The sequence below is a fragment of the Cervus elaphus genome, chromosome 25, assembly GCF_910594005.1.
Source record: "Cervus elaphus chromosome 25, mCerEla1.1, whole genome shotgun sequence".
In the NCBI taxonomy this organism is placed as follows: Eukaryota; Metazoa; Chordata; class Mammalia; order Artiodactyla; family Cervidae; genus Cervus; species Cervus elaphus.
Genome location: NC_057839.1, coordinates 43,689,207 through 43,704,530, shown reverse-complemented (window position 1 = coordinate 43,704,530; position 15,324 = coordinate 43,689,207). Strand labels below are relative to the sequence as shown.

The 15,324-nt window shown below is 47.2% G+C and overlaps 1 protein-coding gene across 1 annotated transcript in view; it reads left to right on the top strand.

Annotated features, from left to right (window-relative positions):
* LOC122683652 overlaps nt 1-15,324 on the top strand; it is a 143,784-nt gene that overhangs the window by 86,013 nt on the left and 42,447 nt on the right. Inside the window, exon 3 of the mRNA XM_043887439.1 lies at nt 14,861-14,947. Coding sequence (XP_043743374.1) covers nt 14,861-14,947 — 87 coding nt within the window. The remainder of the gene's footprint in view (nt 1-14,860; nt 14,948-15,324) is intronic.

Below are 15,324 nucleotides of genomic sequence, written 5' to 3'. Positions count from 1 at the left end.
TTGCAGTGGCTTCTCTTAGGCAAGTGGGCTTCAGTAGTTGTGGTGCATGGGCTTAGTTGCTCTGTGGCATGTGAGATCTTCCCAGACCAGGGATCAAACCCATGACCCCCCCCCCACCATTGGCAGGCGAATTCTTAACCACTAGGGCACCAGGGAAGCCCTCAAGTATGTATTTATTAAATGCAAGTTTCATTGACCAGTAAATACTTCAACCCATGACCTTGCCTGTGGACAGTTACATTTTCATAGGGAAAAGGGAACAGCCTGTAAATCAAAGGACAGCTCCCTCCAGCAGGCTGCAGGGTGGCAGCTCTGACCAGTGTGGTAGAGCTCAGGGGGGCCCGGCTTCGCTTGCCAAGGGTCTGGATGTTGAGTCTCCAGGCCTCCTGCTTGAGAACAGGTGCGTCTGCCGGAAAGTCATCCCCCCTCCCTGAGCCTTCGGGGATTTTCCATCAGATTTTCCATAATTCCTTCACAAGGTTAATGTGAAAAGTGACACCACGTACGTGAGATGAGCCTTGGCACAGTGGACAGCAGAGGTTGCCCACTGCAGGGATGTGGGCTGAAGCTCTTGGCAGATGGGTTTGTTGGGTTTGCAGAGTGCTTATTTTTCATCCTTTAAGGATCAAATTTGTTGTCAATATTTTAAAATCAAGAGCTTTCACATTGTTGTGGGAGTTTGTTTGTGTACTCCTCTGGGTCCCGGCTTTCTGGCAGGCACCCATCTGCTAGAGCTCAGTAGCGGCTGTTCACTGTCAGAGGGGCCCAGGCCTCAGTGTGCACCCAGCCCAGCCCTTGGGGGAGAGAGGGAAGTGGTGATGGAGGCTGGGGCCTTGAAGACAGAACTTTCTCCCTGAGTCTGCATTACCATTTGCAGATTGTGTGACTAAATTTAGCCAAACTCATAAACTTGCAGAGCCATAACTTGCCAGACTCTCTCTCTGCTTCTTAATTGAAGTGGGATAATATTTGTCTCTTCCAAGAGGATTGCACCAAGGCCTAAGGGAAAAGATGGGTGTGAAATACTCGGAACATAGGTGTTTGATCAGATTCACCTGCTTGACCTCTGAAGGTATTTGACTAATCAGCTTCTGCTAGAAGCTGTGAATCAAATGATACTGTTTCTATTGCTTTATTGTTATCTATCTATCTGCCTATCTCTCTGGTAATTTCTTTGCTATATGTTAATATACAAATTTAGTGGTGGTCGTGGTTTAGTCACTAAGTTGTGTCCAACTCTTGTGACCCTGTGAACTGTAACCCACCAGGCTCCTCTGTCCATGGGATTCTCCAGTCAAGAATACTGGAGTGGGTTGCCATTCCCTCCTCCAGGGCACCTTCCCGACCCAGCGATCAACCCTGGGGCTCTTGTATCACAGGAGAATTCTTTACTGCTGAGCCTCCAGGGAAGCCAGTTTAGAAAGTCTTCCAAATATTCTTTTAGGCTAGCCAGTCAGTTTTCCCCTCCAGAGGATGAATAACATGAGAATTCTTTTCCCCTTGGTGAGTTTGCCATCCGTCCATCGATCTTGACCTCTTGTGAGTCTGTATAACATGTTTTCATATTTGATTATATTCTTCTTATTGCTGCCTGTCTTTTCTTTTCAACTAGAGTATGAACTCTGTCATATTTTTATGTTCCAATATCCTGCACAATACCTAACATTTTACAGATAGTAAATCACTCATGGAATGAACAGCTGAAGTAACTGCTAGGAGGTGTAAATGGCTCTTCTGAAGGCAGGCCCAGTGGCATCCATACAGATTTTTACGGCACAAGTCTTTCATTTTAGCAACATTACCTGTCCCTTCATCCATCCCCAGCAAGCACTCCTAAAAGGCACATTCTCTGTTGGACTCTCAGCCAGAGACTGGTGTCTCAGATACTGAAGCAATGGGGGGAGCTTCCTTTCTTTCTGTTCCTTCCTTTCTTCCCAAGGAAGAAACAGAACAGCCAGCTGTACCTGATGGGTAGTTTGCTGTCCCAGACAATGACTGTGCATGCTGAGAGAATGGAGGGTGAGACATGCAATCAGTATTTCCAGCTGAAGGAAGTGGCTCAGGTGACATCAAGTGTATAGTTTTTCTGTCCTGGTCTTTTCATTTTTTTGCTTTAATTTTGTCTATTTTAAAACCCCAAGCACAAGCAACTTCTTACTAACATGGTAGCAGCATTATACAGGTATAATATAATACAGGGCTGGCCTCCGAAGCCCATAGGACTGGGTGTGTCTGGAGCTTTCTGAGGTAGTTCCTTCCTGAAGAATCCATAGGTGGAATTTTTCTTGCCACAACTGAACTGTAAAGCAGGGTCCTATTGAAGCCTTGTTGGTTCACTTCACCTTGCTCTAAAGAAGTGGTTTCCTTTTCCAAATCACATGCATGTACTGAAGATTATATCCATTCCTTGAGATTTGGGCAGAGTTGTTAGTTCAGTTTCTTTCAAAACCAGGGCAGGACTTGCCTCATCCATGTTTACCAGCCACTAACAGAGAGGGATCAGGAGAAGGTCAGCCACTTTCTTACCAGGCAAAAAAAAAAGTCCTTTCTATCACCATTGGTGTTCAAGAGAAGGTCTTCATTCACCTTAAAAATAAAAAAGGGAAGAAAATAACTTACTTCAAGATTACCTTTGATATTGATGTTATTTGAATGAGTCATAAAATCCTTTTTCTTTTGACATTTATTCTCTTTGCCAATGCTTGATATCTTGATGCTAATTCTGAAGAAAAAAAGAAAAGAAAAGACTTTTTTCCCCTTTGTAGATTGGACAGGAAAGACTCTTATTGTAAAAACTGTGTTCTCTTTGTCCCTTTTTGGTGTATGTATAATTATTGAGGATAGGGTTTTATTAAAATGATTTCTGGGGGTTTTAAGGAACTTTACTGAAAAGCTTAGTAGTACTAAAAAATTCTGTTCTGAGTAGGATAAGAAACCCTGTATTAGCGTGTGTTATTTTTGCTCCTGGCTCCATCTCCTCCTGGTGTACCCCTAAGTCTGCAGGCTGAGGCTTCATGAGGTCCCAGTTTGCCCTTGTCCCCACCTTCATCACTCAAGTGAACAGATCCCAAGTGTCCCTTGGATGCCTCTTGTCTTGCCTCTTTCTGGGGCTCATACTCAGTGTTTTCTTGTTCCTATTTAATTTTCAAGTAGTATTTCTTATATGAATAAAGAAATTCATATTTGTCATAGAAAAATCAGAAAATATAGATGGACCAAAAATGGAAATATAGACCAATTATCCCACCATCCACATAAAAATGCTATTAATACTTGTGGGGGGTGGTAGAGTAAGAGATAGAGATCTACAGAGGGAGAAAGTGACTTTTATCTGCCTGTTTTATTTTTTGGTTTATTCTCGGTATCTAGAATAGTATCAGATACTCTGTAGGTGCTCAATAAATATTTGCTGAAAAAATAAAACAGATCTGGGCTTCCCTGCTGGCTCCGTGGTGAAGAAAATGCCTGCCAATGCAGGACACATGGGTTGATCCTTGATCTGGGAAGATCCCACATGCCGTGGAACAACCAAGCCGGTGCACCACAGCTGCTGAGCCTGTGTGCCTAGAGCCCATGCTCTCCAACAAGAGAAGCCCCTGCAGTGAGAAGTCCACACAGCAACAAAGGCCCAGCACCACCATAAATAGATAAACTAAATTATACATGTATATACAATAAAGCGTATCTTGAAGTCCCCCTTCTCCAGGAAACTCTCACACACCACCTGAGACATCCTTTGCCAGGCCTCACTGGACCTACAGCCAAAACCACCCTCACTGATCCTTTCACTGTGGCCATCTACGGCTGATCTAGCCACACTTCCACACACATTAAAGTCTTGTCTGTTCTTAGAAGAGTGTGCCATTAGCCTCTCAGCCTTCCTGTGTTAGGAGGAAAGGGGGTCTTTGTAAGGTCAAATTTGTAAGGTCTATACTTATGTCCTCATGTCCTTAGTAAATGTTTGCACTTTCAGAGTAATGCTCATTGTATACTTTTGTAGTGAGGTGTTTCCTCAACAATGTTAATGAATTTTTTTTCCAAATACCAAGAACTAAAGGGTCTAGGAAACAGTATGTGAAATTTTAGCAGAATTTGTCTGAATTGTTCCTTTTACCATAGCCCAACTCTAGGAGGATAAACAAAAGAAAAACAAAACTAGGGAAACTTAATCGTGAAGCCACGGGAGGCTGCAGGGGCTGTGCTTCAGAGCAACATAAGCAACCACATATAGGGCTGTAAATAGAGCCGTGGGGCCCTAGCGGGTTTGATCTGCTTGGAAGTCAGACTTTGTTGGTTGGATTCCTGGCATCCTGGGCCAGAGTCACTGCCAATCCACCTCCCCTCCCTGCAGAATCAAAGAATAGCCTTGGCTTTGGCCAAGACAAATGCCTATGTACAGCCAGGGCAAGTCTTTCACGGCTGTGTCTCCATGGCCTCAGGAAGTGGAAGCCCTCATGAGTGGCTTCCTGAACCGATGAGGTATGGACCAGCAAAGGCAAAGCAGGATCAACTCGGGAATCAATTCATTTCCTTGGCCATCAGGAGGATTGTTCTGAGAAGATTCTATGGCTGTGTCTAGGATCAGAAGGAAGGAGAGCTGGGATCCATTAGCAATGTCTGTCATGGAGAGGGGCTTGGGAGGGCCTGGTGTGCCGGCCGTCTGTCATCCTTGGCATAGATTATGAGATGGTATTCAAAAATGGAATCTTAAATAATCACCCTTGGAAAAGTATGTCATAAAGGGCCCTTTGACTAGGGTGCCCATATGCTTTTTTATCAAATTAGGATACTTCTAAAAGTGAAAAGGGGTGCTGTTATCCCAAGACAACAAGAGTAAACATGAACCTATGACATTTTGTTCATTGCCATCTTCATGAAAGCTGTTCCTGCCTGTACATCCTCCCCCTGCATTTCAGGGGCTACCAGGGCAAGATGAGTCACTAAGTCATGTCCAACTCTTTGCTACCCGCTGGACTGTAGGCTGCCAGACCCCTCTGTTCATGGGATTCTCCAGGCAAGAATGCTGGAGTGGGTTGCCATACCCTCCTCCAAGGGATCTTCCTGACCCAGGGACTGAACCCACGTCTCCTGCATTGGCAAGTGGATTCGTTACCACTAGTGCCACCTGGGAAGCACCCCCACCTTCCACTATGCTCTGCCCTATTTCCAAGGAGCCCTCTGATTGGGGCATGTTTGTCTCAAGTCCTCAAGACTTGACAAAGAGTGACCCATGCACCCACCTCCTTTTGTCCTCAACACAGTATGCGGAGGAGCTCCCAGTGAGAGCTCTGTGGCTTGGGGACTTTTCTGCCAATACTGGCAGGTCTCAGGTCATGGCATACACTCCTCCCAATGGCAGAGACATCAAGTCCATCTACTTGTTATGTTTCTCCAAATGCCAAGGTTGTGCCTTCCCACTCCCTGGGGTGTAAAGAGCCCTACAGCCTGACCTCAGAGGGCTAGCTTTCCAGAAACCCCATCCCACAAGCCTGCACCTGAGCTGGCTGGCCGCCATGCTCTCCCATGGAGCACAGTGCCCACCCCACAGCCTGCACGCTGAGGGTCAATGACAGCGGAGCTCTGGGTACTGAGCATGACAGAGCTGGGATTCCCTAGGGATGTTATGTATTTTTTCCTTTGTTAAAACTCTGGATATATATTTATTCCCAAGAAAGGTCCCCATTCTTTAGGTTACCATGAATAAACTCAGGCTGTGTGGGACCAAAGTCACAAATTTAAAGTGATACAATGGGAAGTTGACTGCAGAGATTTCCTGCTGGAAATGTCTGCTTGGCCATTTTCCTGGTAAGTTATGGGTCTTGCTTGGGAGTGCTAGCTTCATTTCCCAGATGGAGCATGAAGATATTTTGATTAGGCAAATAATGTGCTTAGCCAATACATTTGGTATTGAAGGTGGTGGTTACTTTAGTTCTTGGTGTGAGATGAGAGTGTTGGAGTCAGAAGACTTGGGTTCTAGACCTGACTTTCTCACAAATGGTCGGGGTGACTGTGGACATGTCCCTTTCCCTCTCTGCACCCCTCTCCTCTTTCTGTAGGTGGGCGGGTGGACTGGATCAGTGACCATCACACTGGGTCTCTTTGGTGTTGTGCAGGCTCTGCGTTGTAGCACAAGGGCTTCTCATTGCCATGTGCAGGCTTCTGTGGTTGTGGTGTTCAGGTTGTAGAGCTCACAGGCTTCTCTCGTTTCCCCACCGCTTGTGCGGTCTTAGTTCCCTGTGCTGGGCTGTGCTTATTCGCTCAGTCGTATCCGACTGTTTGCAACCCCATGGACTGTAGCCCACCTCTCCTTCCATATCTCCTGTTTTGGCGGGTGGATTCTTATCCACTAGACTGCCAGGGAAGTCCCCATCGCACTGCTGTAGAAATGGTTCCCCCCACCCCTTTCCGAAACATAACACACAATCGTAAGATATGACACCACACCTGCTCGGAAAGCCAGAACGAGGCCCATATGGAGCAGGGCTCCTGGAGCTTTCCCTCGCTCCTGGTCTGAGGAGGCTGCGGGTCTCCCCGACTCCCCCCCGCAGTAGAATCTGTGATGTTTCTCTCCTGCCACCCGCCTTCTGGCCATCTTTCCTCGTAGGCTGTTCACTGCATGTAGGCATTTTTGGCAAGGGGTGGGTGGGAAAATTAAAAGAGGATGAAATTTGAATCTCTCCATTTTGCTGCTCATCAGCAGCTCTGAGCACACACTCGGTTGGGGCAAAGCTTGAAACTAAAGACTCAGAGAAGGTGTTAGGTTATCTGTGCCTTGCAATCCCAGGGGGCTGGGCTCACTGCACCTAGGAGTGTCTGGTGTGGGTTGACTGTCCTGGTCTGTATCTCTCTCTAGCACTGCCTCTGGGATAATGGTTCCCAGACCTGGAATAACAGGATAACCTTGGTCTTGGGCTTCCCTTGTGGCTCAGACAGTAAAGAATCTACCTGCAATGCAGGAGATCTGGGTTCAATCCCTGGTTCGGGAAGATCCTCTGAAGGAGGGCATGGCAATCTACTCCAGTATTCTTACCTGGAGAATCCCTTGGACAGAGGAGCCTGGTGAGCTACAGTCCATGGGGTCATGAAGAGTCGGACACGACTGAGTGACTAACACTTTCACTTTCAACCTTAGTCTTGGGATGCACCAGTCCCTTGTCAACCTATTAAAATTAGAGGCAGCTCTAAGCAAGCAAGTGGATCAAAGTGATTTTGTTGACCCTTAATTTATACTTACCTCTTAAATGCTTACAATAACTCTGTGAGGTAGGGTTTACTGTTTTGAAGTTGTTTCCTTGCTTATCTGTCTCCTAATGGAACCAAGGGCAGGAATGATGCTTGGTCTGTACATGTCTTGGCTTAGACCAGAAATACATAGTAGGCTTGCAGGTTTTGGTTCAGTTTAGTCACTCAGTGGTGTCTGACTCTTTGCAACCCCATGGACTGCAGCACACCAGGCCTCCCTGTCCATCACCAACTCCTGGAGCTTGCTCAAACTCATGTCCATTGAGTCAGTGATGTCATCCAACCATCCCATCCTCTGTCATCCCCTTCTCCTCCTGCCTTCAATCTTTCCCAGCATCAGGGTCTTTTCCAATGAGTCAGTTCTTCACATCAGGTGGCCAAAGTATTGGAGTTTCAGCTTCAGCATCAGTCCTTCCAGTGAATATTCAGGACTGATTTCCTTTAGGATGGACTGGTTGGATCTCCTTGCAGTCCAAGGGACTCTCAAGAGGCTTCTCCATTTCCACTGTTCAAAAGCATCAATTCTTCAGCACTGAATTTTGGTTAGTTTTTTGTTTTTTCCATGTGTCAGGTGAGTGAATGAGCAAACAAAGCTCAGAAAGGTTAAGTAAATAACTTGGCTGTAAATGTGGGGTAGGCATCTGTCTCAAGCCCAGCTGATTCAAGAGTGAAGAAGGACAAAGTGTGGGTCCAGTGTCTTCATCTCCTCAGTGCTCGCCTGCATTCCCCACCCTCCACTAAGTGTCCCTGGTTTCCCTGCAGTCTGTCCCCAGGCCCAAGACTCCTCTTTTCCCCACCGTGGTGCCCCTGGCTCCCCCTTCCAGGAGAAACTCATGGAGAGAATAAGGAGATAAGTGTTCTGTAGAAAAATGGCATCCTGCTCTGATGGTGTTTATCTTCAGGATCGCAGTCTTATCCATAGAGGTTTATCAAACCTGCTAGACATACCAATTCCTGGGCCATTACCGGGCCTACTGAATCAGGATTTCTGGAGATGAAGCCCTGACCAAGCAAGTGATTTTTGAAAGCAACTGATGCTGACCTTCCTATCCATCATCAGCTAAGAGTCCCCCAGGAGCTGACTTTGAGGGTCACATGGGCCAGCTTGCCCTCTCCAGCCCCTTCCATGCCACATCCCATTTCCACACTCTGGGTCATGGTTTTCCCCACTTGAAAAAGTCTTTGCTCCCATTTGCCTTTATCTTCATAACAGGTGGCCTTTGGAGCCCAACTTATCCCTTAAGCCTCACCTTCGCCTTGGGGCTCATCCTTGCTTCCTCCTTTTCTGACAGCTACTGGCAACCCACTCCAGTACTCTTGCCTGGGGAATTCCATGGACAGAGGAGCATGGTGGACCTCAGTCCATTGGGTCACAAAGAGTTGGACACGACTGAGCGACTAACACTTTCACTGTCACTGGCTCCTGTGGGCCCTACAGATTAGCCCTTATTTCAGCCACTCATTAAGTAGTTAATGAGCAGTTGTGATGTGACAAATATTTTTTTAGATCTGAGGGATGCTACAGTGGGCAAAACAGATAAAAGACCTTGCCCTCATTCTAGTGGAGTAGATACACTCTAAACATGGTGCACAAATATATTTATAAATAAAGTCAGTTCTGCTAATGACAGGTGCTAGAAAGCAACCAAAGAAGGGTGAGGGGCTAGATAATTAGGGGTGCCATTCTGGGTAGGGTATTTGTGAAGGGCTGAGTGAGCAATATGAGGTGGGGATCTGTGGGCATCTAAGGCAGAGATTGTTTCCATCCATCTCAAGTTGACAACAACCAAGCCTTGGCTCTAGACAGTCATCGCCACAGTGTTCCTGGATAACCTGACTCAGAGGGAACAGCAAGTGCAGAGGACCTGGGGCAGGAGCATTTTTGCTGGATTCAAGAAAGAACAAGTGGGTCACTGTTCCCAGTGTGTTCTTGGAGGTCTTTTGGACTCATTGGAAAAGACCCTAGAGGGCTGCTGGGTACTCGCTAAGGACGCAGTAGCTACCCGAATGATTGTGGCTGTAGTGAAGAGGGTGGGGCCGCTGATGAGGAGAAGAGATAGTTAGGAATAAGGTTATACAGCTCTGTGAAAGCCACTGTGAGGACTTCTATTTTATTCTGAGTATGATTGGATGCTGTTCAGTGTGTTGCATAGAAGAGTGACATGATCAAACTGCCTTTCTTCCAGCACAGAGGATGGAGTGTGTGGGGTTAGGTCATAAGTAAGGAGACCTGTGGGACACTCTTGCAGGGGACTAGGGCTTGGGTACTTGGACTGAAGTGACATCAGTACAGATAATGAGAAGACTTTGGACTCTGTGTGTTTTCAAGGTAGAGATTTTGGGTTCTGAGCATAGCTGGGATAGGATGGGAAGTCAAGACTCAATTCCAAGACTTTTTACATCAGCAGCTTGATGGAAGGATGATGCTAAATTCATGTTTGTTAATTCCCTGTTTGTCAGTTTTCCTTTTGATGAGGACCATGCTACATATGGGGCAGGCCCTTGGCAGGACTGGTGTCCCAGCTGCATTATATTAGAGTCCAGGAGCAGCTGGAGCTGCTGATTGGTGACCTTGAGCCCTAACCCCACTCCATGGCATCAGCACCCTGGGGTGTGGTTTGGGTGTTCTCATTACAGAAGACTTCTGTGAGGGTTGCCCCTCTGCTTCACTCAATTGTCATCAGGGAGTTAAGATGCCGCCTCTGCAGGAGCTGGGCTGGGGGAGGAGGTGGGAACAGAACCCAGAAGTTCAACAGCCCAACCCCTCTATTTCCAAGTTTATACATTGTTGGGGGAGTGTTCTTCCTTGTTCTGGGTATATGCGGGTGTTTCTCTGCCTTTGCAAATGCTCACCTTGTTCTCTCTTAAGCAGCTCTCTCTTGCTTTCCTTGTTCACTTGTCAAAACGCCATCCCTTCGTCAAAGCCCATTCCAAGTGCTATTTCTTCCATGTAGCTTTTCCTAATGTCCCAGCCAGATGTGGTTTCTGCTGCCTCTGAACCCCACAGTGGTTTATACCTTTCTTATGACATCATCTCCAGGGTTTTTGAGCCGGAATGCCCACAGTGAAATGATGGGCCCTAATTCTCTTTGAATCCCTCCCCCAGGGCCCAGTGCAGTCTCCTGAACCCAGCAGGCACTTGGTAAATATTATTCAAATTGAAATCGACTTCCTTTATGACTCACTTTCAGCAACTGCAGGATATTTATTTCCTAAAGAAGATTTGGGTCAGGAATCAAGCAATCAAATGTCTAAGATATGTCATATGGAGACTATAAATAAATGAAGTGAGACTAGTACAAGAACATTTTTGATAAAGATGCCATTGTAAGGGAGATTTCACTTTCTTTGTCACCCTTTAAAAGATGATAAGAGGCAACAGATACAGGGTCTCTCTTGGGAGGCAATAGGGAGTGGTGGAGACTGGGGTGAACAAGAGGGCATGTGCTGATCCATCCATCCATCTCAAGTTGACAACAGCCAAGCCTTGGCTCTAGATAGTCATTGCCACAGTGTTCCTGGATAACCTGGTTCATCAAGCGAAGCTTCAAATTCAGAATTTTTGCATGGAAAACCCTGATTCCTAGATGTTTAGCAAATGATCCCCCACACCCTGCCTTGGGTGTTTGTTTTTATTGTTTTTTTAACCAGCCAACACCATTGGGAGGGCCTGGCTACCAGCTTAGGATCTCTGACTTTTATGTCAGACTTTTCCCCACTCAGGCAAATAGGCAAATTTATCTTGAAATTGCAAAGACATCTAGCTGTTTTTCATTAGAAAAGAGGATGTTTGCATCTCGTTTTTATTCCTTAGCATTTGCTTTCCATTGTCCTGCTTCCATCTGAGTGGGAACCCCAGGGTTACAATTATTAATTTGTGCCCAAGTCCCAGCTTCGTGTGACATAAGCGCTTCTATAGCTTGCCTTGAACTCTGTATAACGGGCTTTTTATTTTCCTCCAGGAGTGGTTTAAATGGAGGCTGCAGTCTTCTGCGAAGCATAATTGGTTTTAAATTGTAGGTTTAATAATAATGATGTTGGGCTTAATGTAGTGCCTTTCAGCTTCTGCTGGCAGCCCTTGGAAACCAGTCCCTCATCGATCTCTATGATCTTTCTTCAGAAGGAGACAGCTGTTAGGGACCTGAGTCCTGCTATGAATCCCACCCCATCCTGCTGTGGACCACAGGGGTGAGGAGGCCCAATGCCCGCTGTAGCCTTGGGTCACTGAAGGAGAGGCAAGTCGACGGGCATTTTCTCTGTGCCCTGGGCATAGGGGTCCGAGGCTGGACTTTCAAGGCTCTTTGTTGCCTTTTTCCTCTCTTTCTTCACCTTTGGGTCACTCCACAGCGCATTAGGAATTCTTTTAGTAGATGAGCAGAGGAATGCAAATTCCACAGTTTGGTTTCTGTGTAGAGGGCTTAATTTAGAAGGTATATTAACTTAATTGGTTATCATCTGGCTTCTAGCTTCTTTCTGTGTTTTAAGTAACTTTTTTCCATTTTCTTTTGCCATGGCCAATAAAGCATGCCTTTAAAAGATTAAATGTTATATTTTGGTCTCTCCAAGTGAAAAGACCTCTGGTTCAGAAATCAGAGAAACAGGATTCTGATTATGAGTCTTCTTAGAGTGATCTGCAAATACTCAACTCTCCTAGCCTCATTTCTGAAGCATCGGACAGATGAGTAGATTAAATTACACGACCACGAAAGTCCTTTTCCAGTGCTTGTAATGGAGGACTTAAGCATTTCTGTGAAATGACACCAAACTCCTCCTTGGACAACATTTGGTGTATTTCAGAAGTCAATAAAAATACCAATCTACATATGTTATACAACAGACTAACTGAGGCTTGGACGAGTAAGGGCTGGTTCAGCGAAAACTCAGCATTTGTGTTATAAAAAGCACAGAGAAGGATGCTGGTGCTGTGTGATGTGGAGTGTCCTGCTTGTAAATTACAGGCGGCACAGTCAATGACAGGCTAGCAGTCCCCGTGGCCGGCTGATGACCGCCCTTTGGAGGTTTCTCAGGGTCCACCCTATGGACAAACCACAGACGTTCAGAACTTGTGGTCTAGTTCACCATCAATGACAAGCAGCTCCTCATTTGTTTGGGGGTCTGAACTGCCTTGGCTTCCACTACCATTTCTAGATGGTTTTTTTGTTGTAGACAAGAGCAAATTATAACATGGGAAGAATGGATGGTGGTAAAAATGGAAACATGGAAGAAGTTTCTTTGGGCTTGGAAGTCTGCGGTGGCTGTTTGCCCCAGCGTTTTGGAGGAAGTGGTCCTAGCAGAATTTGAAGGTAGTACACGTAGAATACCCTATTTTGTCCAAATATCACCTGCAAAAAGCTGATCAGACAGCTATATTCTGCCTCCTCCTCCCCTCTTTTGAGCACATTATGCTCCAATACTTTGGCCACTTGATGCGAAGAGCCGACTCCTGGGAAAAGTCCCTGATGCTGGGAAAGATTGGGGGCAGGAGGAGAAGGGGTGACAGAGGATGAGATGGTTGGATGGCATCACCGACTCAGTGGACATGAGTTTGAGCAAACTCTGGGAGAGGGTGAAGGACAGGGTAGCCTGGCGTGCTGCAGTCCATGGGGTCGGAAACGACAGCAACTGAACAACAACAACGTATGATCCCGGAGGCTCCTAGTTCATGCATCAGTAGACTTTAGCCATCTATATGGCTTTCTTTTATTTTCCTTAATCTTTAGGTGGTGTGTTGTATTTTTTTGTAGGTGAAAATGGACAACCAAAGTTAACAGGCTTTGTTCTCTCAAAGTAAACATTCTTAAAAAGGACCAAACCTAATGTGAATAATAGACTCAGTGGAAGGGAAACCATGCCCCCGCCCCCTGTTTCCAGGAACAATTTGCCAGTCTCTCTGTGAGACGGAATAACAGCTTATGAGTGGCAGATTTTAGCAGCTGGTGAAGATAGCCTGGCTGGCTGTGCAGTGAGAGGAGGGGGAAGGTTGGGCATAGCAGGCTGGACTACAAGGTCATTTGCTCACTGCTCTGAAGAGCTGGACGTGGTGTAAACAGCTGCCCACATTGATTCCAGTTCTGACAAACAGGGTCCAAATTTTGAGGTCTACAGATTAGGTACAGAAGACTGTTGACTTCAGATTTCTTAATATGACTATTAAATTGCAGGTCACTAAGGTGTTAATGTCTGTAATTTAGACCTTCAGATGGCCCCAGGGCTGTACGGGAAGGGGACAGGAATAGGTTAGTTCTGATGGGGAAAGGCAAGGTCGGCAGTAAAAGATGAGCTCAGGTGAAGCACTGCAGGGGGAGTCGGCAGGGTGCCTCTGGGACCTGGCGTGTGTCTGCATGTGCCTGTGCGGAGCTCAAGGTCACGTGCTTACCGTTGACATCAGAGACCTTTGGGAATGAGGCTCGAGGTCAAGATGGGGGTTGAGAAACTTTCAGAGTTTTTCTAAAGTCCAGCTACAGAAAGGCTGTCATCTCCCTGAAGGCAATAGCCATTTCGTTTACTCATTATCATATCCCCTTACTATTTGCTGGGCAATTAGATAAAAGGAAGGGGGAGAGGAGCTGGAGAAGACCTCATGTCAGCGCTGACCGGCCGTGCCATTGGCCCACGTGGGCTCCCGGGCATGCCAAGGGGCTGCCGCCAGGTCAGTGGTGGGACGTCCTAGTGCTTGGTGGAGGAACGGATTTCCTCCGGATGCTTGAAGCAGGAAAAGTATTTATTGAAAGGATGTTGGGCAGCTCACGGAGCCAACAAGGCCTAAAGATCAGAACGGGAGAGGAATCCAGGTGGACTTTGGGATGACAGCCAGGCGGCTCACAGGGCTGGTCTGTGTGTGGACGCCGGGCTGACTCGGCCCCCGTGGCTCTGCCTGGACACTGCTGCTCCTGACCGCTCAGTGCTGCCCCCTGCAGGGAGCTCCTTTAAACGATTCCCAGACGCCAAGTCCGCAGTGAGAGGGCCATGCTCCACACCTGCTCGCGGGCTTGGGTCCTGGCTGTCCCTGTGGTGACCTTACACATGACATGGATGGGAGTGGGGTGTCCGTACAAGTCCATGGAGCTGGGTGGCCAAGAGAAAAAAAACACAGTGTCCCTCGGGGGGGAGGAGTTGGAAGAATCCTCAGTGTGATGAGTAACCCAGTTAATTAAGCAAATATGAAAAAACAAAATAAACGCAGCCCTGTATGCCTTTTAGACTTTTATGTCAAATCAGGGGTGACAGGGGTCAGCAGGTTCCAGTGTATTAAGACTATGTTAATGGCAGTTCCCAGGGGCTAGGACGGCCTATTGGCTGACGTGACACTCAGCACCTTCTTAGGAAAAAGTCTCAACATGAAATAGAACGGTCAACGGTGATAATACTGGCGGTTCAACCAAAGCATCAGAGATTCCATGTCCTGAATGTGCACGAGATCAGTCCTGACTCTGTCTCGAATTTCCTCTCCACCCCCCACCCGAGGACCCGCCGGTCATGCAGGCCTGTGGTTTTTCTGGGAGCCTTACATCAGGAGAAGGGGTCAGCCAGGGCCCATCAGCCCAACCTCATGCCCTATGAAGTGTTCTGGCTTCTGAGGGTGAATTAACTCTTGTTTTTATTGTGTTGTTCATTCCAGCTCCTGCCTGTCTCCCTAATTCATCCCACATGTCAGGTCCCTTCTGCTTGCAGCGGTCACTGCCCAGTCTGGGGGCTCATCTGTTTGGTGAGTCATGTTGGCCTATCTGTTGGCAGCTCTATCCACAAGCCCCCCTTGGGTTCGCAGGCGCCTCACCTGGGAGGTGCCCCCTCCTGTTCTCACCCACAGTGGAGTCTAAACTTCTTGAGGGCCTGAAGCTTAAGGTACTTGTATTTCATTATCTTCTCTGAGCCTGACACTTAGCGGGCTCGGCAAATCTCATTCAGTCAGTGAATGATTCAAAGCACCTTGGAAGGCAACCTGCCTTCAACCGCGTGGGCCACACTGGAGAGAGCAAGACCTGGGGTGCTTCCGGGGGAGGTGGAGGCAGGGTAGGGCAACCTGTCTAGCCCCGGAGCTCAGACGGTAGAGGTGGGGGATGGTGGAGCTGGGGATCCGGCTCT